Below are 15,056 nucleotides of genomic sequence, written 5' to 3' on the forward strand. Positions count from 1 at the left end.
TTAAGAAAAAAAAGAAGAAGAAGGTAGCGGGAGGGGAGGAATGAAGCGGGGGTAATCGGAGGGGTGGACGAACCATGAGAGACGATGGACTCTGAAAAACAAACTGAGGGTTCTAGAGGGGAGGGGGGTGGGAGGATGGGTTGGCCTGGTGGTGGGTATTGAGGAGGGCACGTTCTGCATGGAGCACTGGATGTTGTGCATGAACAATGAATCATGGAACACTTCATCTAGAACTAATGATGTAATGTATGGGGATTAACATAAGAATAAAAAAATAAATTAAAAAAAAAAAAAAAAAAAAGAAATGCCCTAATTCTGATCTGCCTTCAAAGATTTAAAACCACATTTTCTAAAATAAACTTGAGGGTCAAACTTAACTATATAAAAACATGACCACTATCAGATATTTTTAAACTGATATTTAAGACCAGATGTAAGCATCTCAATTTCAAGGCTACTACAAACAGAAAAATTATTATGGAATACTTTAAAAAAACAGATTCTGTTCTTTTAGAAATAAAAGAAAAATAACAAAATAAAAATCACAGCTATGTCTTTCTGATCAGACTGCCTTTTTAAAAGATTTGCTTATTTATTTATTTATTTGAGGGAGAGAAAGCAAGAGAAGGAGAGGGTGTGAGTTGGGGGAGGAGCAGAGGGAGAGGGAGAATCTCAGGCAGACTCCTTGCAGGGCACAGAGCCTGGGGCTCGAGATGTGGGGCTTGATCCCATGACCTATGAAATCATGATCTGAGCTGAAATCACCAGTCGGATGCTCAACCAACTGAGCCACCCAGGTGCCCCTGATCAGACTGCTTTTTAAGAATGATTAAAGCCTTGGGGCGCCTGGGTGGCTCAGTTGGTTAAGCGACTGCCTTCGGCTCGGGTCATGATCCTGGAGTCCCGGGATCGAGTCCCGCATCAGGCTCCCTGCTCGGCGGGGGGTCTGCTTCTCCCTCTGCCCTCTTCCCTCTCGTGCTCTCTGTCTCTCATTCTCTCTCTCTCAAATAAATAATAAATAAAATCTTAAAAAAAAAAAAAGAATGATTAAAGCCACATGGTTCAGGGTTACCCCTGTCTGCATATTCTGAAGGCTGCACATATTTACTATCAAGGAACTTACAGGCCTAGAAAGGCTAGAACAGAAATAAGATGGTGAGCCTAGCACACTGCTTCTCATCTCAGTATGGGAGTACTCTTGTCCACAATGGATAAAGAGAGGACAGACACAGCTTTGCCAATCTACGGCAAGAGTTGACAATTGACTCTTCCTTGAAATGTACACATGGAGCTCTTCAAAACAAGGGTAAAGCAAAACTAAATAACAACTCTGTAGAAAATTATCTGATTTCAAGTGATACATCTGAATAACCTAAAACACTACAACTTGGAGGCCCCCTCATAGCAAGATTTAACCTCTGTTCTTTCAACTCTTTCAAAATGAAAGGATTTATTCTTCGCTATTTATTCCACCTTCTCACTGCATAACATACTATACTTCCCAAACACTCCAATTATTCCTGCTACCACCAATTCTTTGGCCATGACATTTCCTCTCCTGAAATGAAATCCTAACCTCATTTCTGCCTATTCAAATTCTGCCCTAGAAGATCAAATTTAACTTCCACTTCCCCCCATGAAGTCTTCTTTGCTCTTTTGGTTTCTTCTCTCAACAGTAAAGACATTTAACAAGACATGCAATCAGCTCTGCCCGCTGTAATTATCTCACACTTTGTGAGAATATTCTAATCTCTGCAATAAGACTTGCTCAAGGATGAAAGCCATGCCATTCAGTTCTTTAGTACTGTCCTCAGAGCACCTATACCTAGGGCCACGCTCCTGGCTTTGATGAAAAGCCAGAAGTAAAAAAAAAAAAAAAAAAAAAAAGCCAGAAGTACAGAAAGAGACAGTTGTTCAGTTGTAGTAATCAACTGACAAATAATGGGGGCTTAAAATACGGCAGTGGGCATAATGATGAGGAGCCATTTAAAACAGAGAATCAGGGACACCTGGGTGGCTCAGTCAGTTAAGCGTCTGCCTTTGGCTCAGGTCATGATCCCAGAGTCCTGGGATCAAGTCTTGCATCGGTGGGCGGGGGGGGGTGTCCCTGCTCAGCAGGGAGTCTGCTTCTCCCTCTGCCTGCCGCTCCCCCTGCTTGTGCCCTCTCTTTCTCTCTCTGATGAATAAATAAAATCTTAAACAAAAATTTTTTTAATAAAAATAAAACAGAGAGGGGTGCCTGGGTGGCTTAGTCGTTAGGCGTCTGCCTTCGGCTCAGGTCTTGATCCCAGGATTCTGGGATCGAGCCCCGCACTGGGCTCCCTGCTCCACGGGAAGCCTGCTTCTCCCTCTCCCACTCCCCCTGCTTGTGTTCCCTCTCTCGCTGTCTCTCTGTCAAATAAATAAAATCTTTAAAAAAATTAAAAAAAAAATAAAACAGAGAATCAGTACGATCAGGAGACCAACAGAGAACATTAAGGAAAAAGGAAGGAAGCACAGCAACAGCTACTTCTCAGTTTCCTCCTGGTAGGGTTCTGACATAGCTTCCAGATTTACACCCAACTCAAAATTTTTTCCCCATGGACATAATGGGCAGGAGGCAGAGGAAAACGCAGATGTAAGGGAGGGAAGGAAAGAGGAGAGAGGGAAGAGGAAGGGGGTAAGGGGACAGGAGGAGAGAGGAAAGGCAAGAGGAAAAGAGAAAAATAACACAAATAAAACTAAGCAAAAATGACCCCCTAAAACAACTATAATGCTTTCCCCTTCCCTCTTCTCACCCCTTTAAACTTTTTCACATATAAAAGCAAACAAATTCTGCCTCTGATTCAGAATAAGTAGAGCTGTATTAGGCTCAGGCTTCATCACTGACCCCTGCCTTCCAAGCATGCCTGGGGTCAACAGTGTGTGGGTTCACTTACAAAAAAATGTGTGAACACAAACCTAGTATCATTTGAGTGTTGTTGGGGTCCGTTTCCGTTTGCAAGGCACCTATTAGTATATTCACAAGTCTCAACTTCAGGGACAAAAAAGTTATTGGTTTATCATATGAAGAGCTGTCATCATTACTAAACTTTCCTTCCAGGACCACCTATGGAAGAAACAAATAATATTCAACATCAACTGTTGTGGTGCACTATGCCCATGTGACAACTCCTACAGTGGACAAAGAGACCAGGCTAACAAGCAAGGGTTTCAATCTGACTAGTACTAGCTCCTGTGCTAAGTCTGGCACTAACTCACTCAACATGTGTTATTATTAGCTGTCACTAGCTATCGCCACCTGAAATAGTAGACCAAGGCATGCTGGCTGGCTGAAAGAAGAAATACCACAATAAATCAGCTTTGTCGATTTGATTGAAATAATCTGAGAAAAGTTTTAAAAAGCTCATGTTCCATTTTTAAAGTACAATGTGACAGATTTAACCACACAAAACAGAATATAGAATATAAAAAACTTTAATAAAACATTACCTCAGATCTGACTGTGCCAAAATGATGTGGGAGGGGCAACAAAGAAAGGAGGATATTAATGGAAGATCTTCTCAATTCTGTTGGATTTACATAGCTTTTGAATTTTGAGAGTTCTCTGCCAAAAAAAAAAAAGAAAGAAAGAAAAAAAGAAATAGCTATTGGTATTTCCAAACCAAAGCTTGTTTTTAGCTATTGCCAAATATACATTATGTCAATTTTTCACAATATAAGCACTGGATTTGGTTTCATAAAGAATGCAGTAACTACTTTCCACTGAGTTTATATTCTGCGGGGTGTGTGTATGTGTGCATGTGTGTGAATTTCTACGTTAAACTGTTAGAGAATTAAACTAGAATCTGATTGATTTCAAATGTATGATCTACTCTATAAAAGTAGGACCTCTGGGCTGGGGTTGTTCTTAGCCCTCTAAACCAGGCCAAAAAGGATTCAACATGCCCAGGACAAATTAGAACTAAATGAATTCAGGGATGAGGTATATCTGGATGTTCTATGCTCACGTAATGTGACCTGAGTCCCCTTGGGCTATAAAGACAACTGCACAGGATAAATAAGGAAACTGGGGAGGAAGCACCAAAACAGACCAGGCCAAACCCAACAAGTGATATGCTAGTACAGAGTGAGAACTTACCTGTCAGGCAAAATGGTTTCAAGAGCTGAAATAAAGTAAGGAACCACAACATCAATCCCTTTCAAGTCACAGCAGAACAAAGGAGGGGAGTTTAGAATAACGCTGGCCAAGACAGGATGGCACACATAATCATTTATCTGCAAACCTTGAATTAAAAGCATGTAAAATCTAGGAAAGCAAGAAAAAAATTTTAAATAAACTGCTGATCAATTATTTTCATAATTATTAATATTTTCTACACAGTCATCTGAAAGTCTATTTCCATTCTTCACTACTTCTATCCTTTAAGAGGTGTTACTAGACTTAGAACAATTCAAAAGCAAATATACTAAAAACCAAATTATCTTTCCCAATGAAAAGAGAAAAAAGATTCATGTCTATTACACCTTCTTGAAGTGTTAAGCCTTGCAACTCAGTTATAGGTGCCTGCAAATGAAGTCACCAAAACAAGACAAATGACTGGAGTAATTAGTAATTAGTGAACTGAATTCCATGCCAGTAAAATTTTGCAACCTTTCCCAATTCCTGAAGAAGAAAAAAAGTGTGTGTTGTGGCTTTTCTCTTTCCCCATCATTTCCGGGGTGACAATGAAAGAAAGAAACCTTTCAACCCTGCATTTACCACGACATGGAGGTGAGTCTGAGTAAGACTCCTTTTAGGAATAATCCTGAGCCCACTTTCTTTTATCCTCCTCTCCTAACCCCCAATCAACTAAGTATTCGATCTTCCATCATTTAAGAGCAACTATATCGGTAAACTCTTCTACTACCATGAGGCACTTTTCTCCACAAACCTATTCGGGAAACAACTTCCTCACCTCCCGGTCACTACTCAGCACACTGCAATCTAGCTTCTCCTCCTAGAATCAGTTGAAACCATGTCAGCAAATAACCAAGAGCCACTCAACTGCTAAATCCAGAAGACATGTCTAAGTCTTAACTTCCTCTGCCTTTTTTAAAGCATTCAACCCTTTAATTACTCCCTTCTTCTCTTCTTTTCCTTCTGTGACCTCTGTAGATGTTTTCTGTAATAGACCCTCTTACTCCACCTGACTCCTATACTGGTATCCATCAGGCTGTCAAGCTCCACTCTCTAATAAGCTCTCTCTCGTACTAACCTGGTTTTAAGCTCCTGAATATAACCAAACCAATCTCTAGCCCATGCCTCTCAAGTGAGCCCCAGATCTGTTAACCAAAAGTGTGTTGGATACCTGAAAGCAGGTCATGTCTAATTATTGATTACTGATAATTTGTACTGATTACTCCAGTACTTCCTATGCACAGTGTCTGGCACACAGTAGGAACTTAAATATTTGTTGATTAATATCCTACAGGCATCTCAAACTCAATAGTTTCATAACTAATTCATCACTTGCCCTCTAACAAATCTGCTCTTTCAGGTGGTCGTACTCCCACCCATCCAGTCTTAGGGGCCAGACAGAAAGCTCACGATCACAGCCTTCTCCCTTATTGCTATTTACTCTTTGGAGTATCTCCCCAACCCATAGTCTCCCTCCTGAGACTATGCCCCCACCACAAGGGATGAGCTCCAGCACTTCGTGTGACCCACCCTCACAGTTGTTGCTGGCTAGACCAGAGGAAGACACCTGATTAATCAGATCCTCTTTCCCAGGAATCTGAAATTAGGCTTCAGAAATGCTAACTGGCCCCGCTGGTCATCTAGACCAAAGTCATGGAATTTGGGAACTCAGAGGCATACTGAATATAAGAAAATAATCTGCAGAGAAGAGAAGAATGAAGCATGGGAGACCATGAAGACAGAGAAACAGAAAGGAAGTTGTTTTGTTCCTTGAACACTTTCTAGTTTCTCATCCCTGCCCTTTGTGAGGCCCTGGTGCATGTCCTAACCTTAGAATGTATTAAATAGCACAGTTTCTCATAAGTCATTACCATTTTTGCTTAAATCACATTGAGGAGTTTCCTGTTACTTAAAGCCAAGAACCTATTAAGATACCCCTGATCAGCTGCCTGTATGTACCTTTCTGTTTCAGGCCTATAGGATTCTGCACTCAGTTCCCTCTGATTCAGTTTAATCTTCATTCCTGAGAACCCAGCAGGTACAGACACCTGAATGTTCTTGTTGATCACTTTAGCAGCTATGCGAATGATCAGTTCAGGAAAGCAAAACAGAGTCAAGAAAAATAGGAGGCCACTACAAATTAATTTAGGAAAAAAGTGACAAGGTCTAAAGTGTCATGGTGAGGACAGAGTGGAGAGATTAGAAAGAGGGTTAAGTAACAGAAAGGCAGGAGTTGTTCACCATCCAAAGATAAAGAGGGAGAAGAGTCTAAAATGACTCCTAGTTTCTGGCCTGAGCAACTAAATGGCTGCCAGAGCCATTCACCAAGATGGCTGAAGTCACCGATTTGGATAAGAGGACCCTACCCAACCTGCTAACATAGGCTGAACACTACCCATCCTTTTTAAGTCCAGCACAATCATCCCATCCTCTGGAACTGTTTCCTGAACCCCTGGGGTAAGTGTATACTGCTGCTGCTTCTGAATGCCCACAGCACTCGATCTCTGCCTCTCTCCTACCAACTTCCCATTACTATTTGGATCATTGTTACTTAAGTACATGGCTTTGCTCACTTGAGAAAATAAGCTCCTCAGAGACGAGATTTACAGCTAACATTTCTGGACCATTTATAGTGCCTAATACTGTGCTAAAAATTTATTTAAGTAATGTGATCCTTCCAAATCTCTCCATCATTAATAAAAGTAAAATATAATGAAATAAATAATACTTCTAAAATAAAAAGCATCTTAAGGATCTTTACCAAATTTGATGAGGCAGGTAAAATGCAAGAATTTCAAGCAAAAATTCCAATTACTTACAGACATTTGCAAGTATTTCAGACCAAAATTTACTTATCACTTCAGCCTACCAAGCCATGCTATAATAGAGTTTCACTATCAAAACTATATAAATGGAAAAATAAACGAAAAAATTCTAAGACCTGGATAAATAAGCTGGCAGAATCTCTTCTCCAGTCTTCTTGCTACAAAAAATCCTACACAGTGTCCCACAAGCCTCAGCTCTTCCTGCTTCATAGTTATCAGGAAATTCACTTGCATCAAACATAGGATTGGAAACCATGGTGTCTGTGGACATTTGTGACCCTTTCCGTCGAAACTCCATGCTAGCTTGTGTTGTAATGGCTGAGGAGAGAAAAGGAGCATTTTATTATATTTGTCAATATGCAAATAGGCTCATGGGACCCTGGACACAAAGATCAAGTGTTGGTGTCATTAAATTTTACTTAAATAGAATTCAGTAATGCTTTTGTTTGGCAACTACGTCTTATTTTTTTAAAAAGGGGCTCTCTGAAATCTTCTTTGAAAATGGCAACAATTAATTTACACTGGTATTATCAGTTTAATAGATTCTACTAGAAGCATTTTTCAACTAAATTTTTGATCAGCAGAGTACATGTGTATATATCTGTATGTCAATACAGATATATAATAAAAGAATTTGGGTTTTCTGTTATTTATTCTGCTTTTTCCTCCCCCTGTAGAATGATGCTTAAACATTAAGAAAAATAGCTACTTCAATTTACACACTACCCCAGACAGACATCATAAGTGAATGGGCAAGCCCATGCCAGTTTGTATACTTTAGGGAGAGGGCAAAGTAAGGATGAGAAATGGGGAGGGAGGAAGAGAGAGCATTCCCACCACCCACCCAAATCCAAAACACACACCAAAGAATTGCCCAACCAAGCAAAATGAGAATAAATTTTAACAACCACAGACAGCAGCTAACTTGAGGTTGATAAATCAGAAAATTGGATTGGTAAGAAAGATTATCATGGTCATTCGTTGTCACTGAAACAGAAGCCCTTTGAAAGTTGCTTTTGTTGCTTTTATTTTTAACAAAAGATTTCACAGTGTATTGAATAATCACTCTGAAATCTTTTATCACTCCACATGAAATGTTTAAATTATTTTGTAATAGTTTTAATAGAATGCAGAGTCAAGCATAAATCTTTATGCAACTTCCCATGAGCCATTTTTAGTCCTGAAAAAGCTATCCAGCAATAATACATTTGAAAAACACTACATGCAGAATGCATACAAATCAAACACTAAATCTGTATAAAAATAAGCTTAAAGCTTTAAAAAAAAAAATTAAAAAGCCAAAACACAGTTAGTGCAAAGTCCTGGAATTCATGACATGACCAGACTAGTGTACAGAAATAATGGGACTGATTCAGGCAGATTAATTTGCTTTTGCCAACAATCTTCCCCATTCAAAACACAGAAAAGTATTTTTCTTCCCAAGTGCAAAAACTACAAGAGACAATGACAATCAAATTTTTTAATGGAATTATGAAAAAAATAAAAACATGACTGCAATTAAGGAGAAGCTTCTGGTTCCTACTTACAAGATTTATAAGAAAGAAGAATTTGGATAAAAGATGCTGCAAGATAATAGAAATAAATGGAAACAAATCAAAGGACAGCAGTAATTATAAAATACTTCAAAGATGGTGAAATTTTACAATAAGTTAAGAAGCTTTTTAGCTTTTTAAAAGTTAGATTAAAAGCTTTATGATACCACAAGCTAGTTCAAAAACAGGAAATTGTGCATTCAGATCCAAAATTATGATTTTTGTATCATGCAAAACAATGAACAAAGAAAATTACACAACTACAAAGAATTGAGGTTTTGAACTGCCAATAACGTGCATTAAAATTTTAGTTCATTAACCCTTCCCAGCTCAATGTTACTTTCACAAACTACAGTGTAATGTCACATCAGTCTAGAGCTAACCAGTTCATAGAAGCAAACATTTTAAGTTAGAGGTGAACTGCATGGCAGAATTCCTTGATGGCAGCCAGTACTTAGAAAACAGACTAACAGTGTTAGTATTTCCGAACCTTCCACCCCCGCCCCTCCAACCCCACCCCCACGACTTCAAGAGCAGCACCCAATAGCACTCAAACCCAGTGAAATACCAGGAAACCTCCTATCTCCTGGGTAATGTAACAGCCTTTCTCATCTCCAAACACAATAGGGGAAAGAGGAGCTTCTATCTTTTCTGTACCAAGGAAGATGTTAAGAGTTAAAAGTAAAAATTGGTTGCCCACATATTTTCTGAATTATCCATCTTTTGGCACAAGAGGGTGAGCAAAGCTGTTACAAACTCCCTAGAGAGTGAGAAGATCTGTATATTCCCTTTAAGCAAGCCAAGGAGGCAGGAGATTGAGCCATACTGGATTCAGGGATTTTAGTGTCAATAGCTTGATACCCAAAAGTTACAACTGTAAGAATTGCACCTTAATAAAAATAAAAATTAAAAATATGACTGATTCATTCTAGAAAATACAATATGAATTAATAAATATAAGCATGGTTCAGAAAACTCAAAATATAAGGCACATGAACATAAGAAAATATAAGCCAAAAATGGTTCTCTAAAAGTCTTCATTTAGTCATAAGTACATTTACTTATCCATACATAAGCACTACTTTCAAACTTATAAATAAAATATAATATGGAAATGGTAGAATATAAAGTGTCTGAATTTGAAAAAATAAACAAAGGAATCTAAACTCAAACATGCAATCTCAAATTATACTCCCAAAAAATATCTTAATATTCACACCTTTTTAAATTATTTAAAAGATTTGTAAGGACATCCAAAATGATTAGACATGTATAATGCTCATATAGACCTTAGTTCTGAGATGATTAAGAATGCATTTCTGAGAGAAAGCAGAGACCTTTATGGTCATCATATTAGTTTTAATCCTTGGAACTAATACTCTCCCTAGAGATGCATAAACTAAAGCAATTAGGCATCCTTTTCTCTCAACCTACATCTAACCCCAGTTGGAAAAGTGCTTTCTTACCAAACAACCAGTACATTCATTAGTGCATATAACATGGTGTCTGGGCACAAAGTCATTGCAGCTCAATAACTGCTATCCATGATTATTGTTCTCTATAAGACATGTCATAAATATCCAGTACATTCTGCACTACCCCACATTCCCATCCTGCACGCTATACCACTACTTCCAAGTCAATCAGATTTCATTTAAATAGTGTCATTTCTGTAATAAAATCTAAATGAAGATATCAGGGTTGAGTTATTAATTCGCCACCAGTCTTATTTAGTTCCAGAGCAAATGGTATTTTTTAAAGTGTGCCCTGAAATAAAGTTCTCTAGACTAAAACCTGAGAAGTTTTTTTGATGAAGCAGAAATTTTCTAATATTTTATGTACTAATAAGTGAATGGCTGTCAGTCAGCATCTAAGAAAACACTTCTTGTGAATAAATTTCTGGTCAAAATCTTTAATTCTTACTATCAATATTATTATCCTGGCTGACATGAAGGGAACTTCCGGCCACCTACTGAAAGGAATTTGATTCAACAAAAAGTGGCTAACCTGAAGTGTGTCTAATAAAACCAGACAAAAGCCAAACCTCATAGACATAAAAAGGACAGGTAGGACAACTTCCAAATTCTGTTACTGCAGCTGGAAGGGGTTAAACACAAGACACTGCTTGGTCAGAGACAGAAAGCTTTTTAAGATACATATTAATCTTGCAGGTAGGAAAGATTAAAAAGAAAAAAAAAGAAAAGAAAAAAGTGATAACATATTTCTTGAGCAATATTTACCAGTCATGCTGCTGTCTCTGTTTATCCCATTATGAAGTTTACAGTGAACAAATGCTGCATCAAATAACCATGATCCAAAGAGATTCAAGATGCTGTTAACCTTTGGTCTCCGAGGGGCAGGCAGTGGCCGGGGTTCAGAACTAGTCTGATTGGGACTTGACAGAGGAGAGGTGGAGGATGTCTGGTGCTGGACTTTCGAGGCATGAGCAGTACTAACCTGTTAGAGGAGTACAAGAATATATCCACACTCAAGAAAAGTTTGAGAAAACAGCAGGACTTTTCTAAAATGTTGGCAGATTAAAAAGTCAACTTTATACAGCATAAAGATGGAGACGAAAGCTCTTACTGTGCTTGTCTTCATGGTGGCCTTATTCACAGTAACAGCCCGGTGCCTCCGGTTATGTGGTGGGGTGGTATTGACAGCAGTGCTCTGAGGCATACTTAATCTGTTCACGGGTGTTGGCGGAGCACTGTCTGACCGGGGTCTAGAAATGCCTTTAAGAAAAAAACCAGTGGCGTTATTCTTCATAGTTTCAAACACGTGGTTAGAAAATCCGCCTCAAATAACACCAGTGAAGGCTCAGGACAGACTGCAGCAGACACTGCTAGCTGCCTCCCAGTATCTATTCGTTCTTTCCTCCTGAGTTACAGAACACAAACTTCAGCTGGACATGGCTACCCCAAATACACACCTACATATTCTAGCCTCCCTTACAGCTACATGTGGCCATGTTCTGACCATAGAGAAGTGGGTGATTGTTGGGTGGGTATTCCAAGAAATCTTAAAAAGACCAATCAAGTACAGACTCTCCTCCCTTCCTAATTCCTGAACAGGATGGTTGGAACTCATTTAACCATCACGGCCCATGAGAGAGTACACAAAGAGCCACAAGACAGAAGGGCCTTGGGTCCCTTACAATAATGGAATAGCTATAGCAGCCCTATACTGCCTAGCCCTGGCCTTACCATATGTGAAAATAAACTACCCTGTTCAAACCACTGGTATTTTTGGTTGTTATGTGGCCAAACTTAATTTGAATAATATATTACCTATGTAATGTATTAACAAGTGCACATAATAAATGTTTTAGAAAAAACAGATATTAAATATCATTGCCTTTCGGGAGGTTAAAAGTAGACTTTTCACATTCCTAAAATGTGAAAAATAGGTTTTTTATTTAAAGATTTTATTTATTTGAGAGAGACAGAGAACGAGCGCACAAGCAAGGGGAGCGGCAGGCAGAGGGAGAGGGAGAAGCAGGCCCCCAACTGAGCAGGGAGCCCGATATGGGGCTCGATCCTAGGACCCTGGGATCATGACCTGAGCCGAAGGCAGACACTTACCTGACTGAGCCACTCAGTTGCCCCAAAATGGTTTAAAACAGTGGTTCACGGGGCGCCTGGGTGGCTCAGTCGTTAAGCGTCTGCCTTCGGCTCAGGTCATGATCCCAGGGTCCTGGTATCGAGTCCCACATCGGGCTCCCTGCTCCGCGGGAGGCCTGCTTCTCCCTCTCCCCCTCCCCCTGCTTGTGTTCCCTCTCTTGCTCTCTCTCTGTCAAATAAATAAATAAAATCTTTAAAAAAATAAAATAAAACAGTGGTTCACAAAAGGTCTAATCTGCTTCCCAGTGACACACAAAAAATTGATACCTAATGTATTTTAATCTGTATTTTCTTGGATTCTGCAAATCATTTATTCATATCCTTTGTCCATTTATCTACCAAGTCTTATTCTTTTTCTTAACATATTTTGATCTATTTATATAAAGACAACGAAAGCCTTCAACTATTACATTTGTTGCAAATAATTCTTCCTTCTTTGTCATTTGTAATCAAATCTGTTCATCTTTTTTTTTGGGCTTTCCGTAAGTTTCTAAATCTATACTCTAGAGTTATCTACATGTAGGTCTCCAAACATTTAGCAACATACACAAAATTCACCTAAGAATGCATCCACCAGACAGCTGATTCCACGCATGGCACGAAAAAATATTTGAGGCAGATGTTTAAGGCAGGGATACTGATTCAATTCTTGTGGCATTCCGCTCACATTTAAGAACTGTTCCTGAAATTTGGGAGTTGAGCTTATAATGGCTGGGTTACTCAAATCCACGGGATTACTATCAAAAAAGAGAAAAAGAATTAATTATACAGAAAGGCTTTCTAATTTTAAAGGAAAATAGAAAATGATCATAGAAAAAGACATTTTAAAGAAACTGAAATCACTGAAAGATGAAAAACACAAACTGGGAAAAAAGAGAATAGTTAACATCCCTAATTTATAAAAAGGGTAATTTAGAAACACAAACAAAAAAATGAGGCCAGTCAAACCAGAATGAGAAGATATGGAGAGAAAATGGTTTAAGAATTAGGGCAGTATGCAACAGAACAAAAGTTCCACAGGACACAAGGATGTAGCTAGTAGAGAGAAAAGTAAGAAGCAATAAAACTGAACTGAACAGAATTACTATAAAGAGAGAGCAGGTCCTGGGAGAGATAATATCAAGGCTGCAGCAGTAGGCATGAGAACAAACGTTACATGTACCACAGGGGACAAGCTTCTAGAGACTGCAGACTGAGTGCAGCTGAGGGCAGCCTGACTCTGCTGGGACAGGGAGAGCAGGAGGCAATGATGTAGATGGGCCTGTTGTCCAACGTGGCTCCATCTGAGGGCTGTACTTAGCCGTCACACACTGAGCACCAACACAAAAGTTACAGCATGGTTCCTGCCCTAAGACACCAGGGAAAGAGCACACACGATACTAAATAATAGTACCTTAACATATGTAAGAAGCGAAACCATGTCTGTGCTACACACTCGTTATCCATTTCAGGAGGGATCAGACTGGCATCTTCATCAGGAACTTTAAATGGAGGAAATGAAGGACCATATGTAAAGCGTAGCAATCTGAAATACAAAAAAAATGCATAATACCAAGTTCCTTTCTTAGCAGAATGAAAAATATATTAAAGTATTAAAATATGTATTAAGTATTAAAATACTAAATATTAAAATATGATAACAGAAATACAAGAGAAAATAGATGACGTGTATTATACCTCACGGAAGTGAATAAGATAAATGAAAACGCTTGTTGATAAGAAACAAACTATAAGGGGATTTCCAGTTTTGTAAGATTAAAAAAAAATGTTTCAACATTTGAATAATGTATTTGTTTTAAAAATTATTTGTTATTTAGTTACATACCTATTTATATTGTTATATAATTTATATTACAAATGTATCTATAATTTATAAAACTATATATATAATGTTATACATTAGATATGTATCACATTATGATCTTATACTTTATATAACAGCTTTTAAATATATAATATGTGATATATAAAATTATATGTGATATAATTTCATAATTTATAAAATTACAAATCATATATTATCAAATTACAAATTATGAATTATTAAATTTTATTTATGAATAATTGCAAATAACATGAGCAAATTGTATAATCATATAATATGAAACTGATGTTTATATAGTTATATAATTGTAATATAAATTGTTATTTAAATTATTTTTAAAAGATTCATCCCACTGCAAACTCCTTCAACACAACTAAGCTGTAATTTATCCATAACTGCTATATAACTTGCATGAAGTTCAGAATTTATAGTGTACCTTAAAAGTAATTCAGCAATTCAATTACTTAATTTAATAGTACTATTCCAAATGTATTTAAACTTTGACTCAATCATCTTATATCTAGAAATTACATCTTACTGAAATAACCAGAATACACACAGACTTTGTATAAAGTATTCATATCAACATTTTTAAAGAACATAAATGTCTGAACAATTATTAAATAAATTATAATTTCATTTATATAATGAAAAACTACAAAGGCATTAAAAATATGATCTCGAGATTTAAGAATGGAAAAGGCACTTGTAATTAATGGGACAAGAATCAAATTAAAAAAACAGATAATACTATATAGAATAATCTCAATTTTTTTTAATAAAGAGAAATGGAAAAAATACATTAAAATGTTAACAACACTGGCTATCTGTAAGTGATGGATATTTTTCCCTATATCTTCCAAATTTTCTATTTTAAGAATGTATTGCTTTTATAATCAAGATAAAAAGAAGTATTATTTATTTTTTTGGAGCAGAAATTAGTTGACTTATTTAACATGATACAGATATTATTTAGATGACTATTTTTTTTGGTTGCTAAAAATTTTTGTTTTGTTTTTTTTCCTTTATTTTTCATTTATACTTAATTAAGCATTATTTAAAAATAGACTT

The 15,056-nt window shown here is 37.4% G+C and overlaps 1 protein-coding gene across 3 annotated transcripts in view; it reads right to left on the reverse strand.

The window, feature by feature from the left end:
• RALGAPB (Ral GTPase activating protein non-catalytic subunit beta) overlaps positions 1-15,056 on the reverse strand; it is an 84,918-nt gene that overhangs the window by 44,671 nt on the left and 25,191 nt on the right. For all 3 annotated transcript variants that reach the window (XM_081832790.1, XM_081832789.1, XM_081832791.1), the window contains 8 exons: positions 13,554-13,685; positions 12,719-12,897; positions 11,124-11,272; positions 10,778-10,994; positions 7,101-7,302; positions 4,121-4,288; positions 3,472-3,586; positions 2,941-3,088 (listed from right to left, as the gene is read on the reverse strand). In XM_081832790.1, coding sequence (XP_081688916.1) covers positions 2,941-3,088; positions 3,472-3,586; positions 4,121-4,288; positions 7,101-7,302; positions 10,778-10,994; positions 11,124-11,272; positions 12,719-12,897; positions 13,554-13,685 — 1,310 coding nt within the window. The remainder of the gene's footprint in view (positions 1-2,940; positions 3,089-3,471; positions 3,587-4,120; positions 4,289-7,100; positions 7,303-10,777; positions 10,995-11,123; positions 11,273-12,718; positions 12,898-13,553; positions 13,686-15,056) is intronic.

The sequence above is a fragment of the Leptonychotes weddellii genome, chromosome 10 (assembly GCF_054177405.1).
Source record: "Leptonychotes weddellii isolate Sample4059 chromosome 10, ASM5417740v2, whole genome shotgun sequence".
Lineage (NCBI taxonomy): Eukaryota > Metazoa > Chordata > Mammalia > Carnivora > Phocidae > Leptonychotes > Leptonychotes weddellii.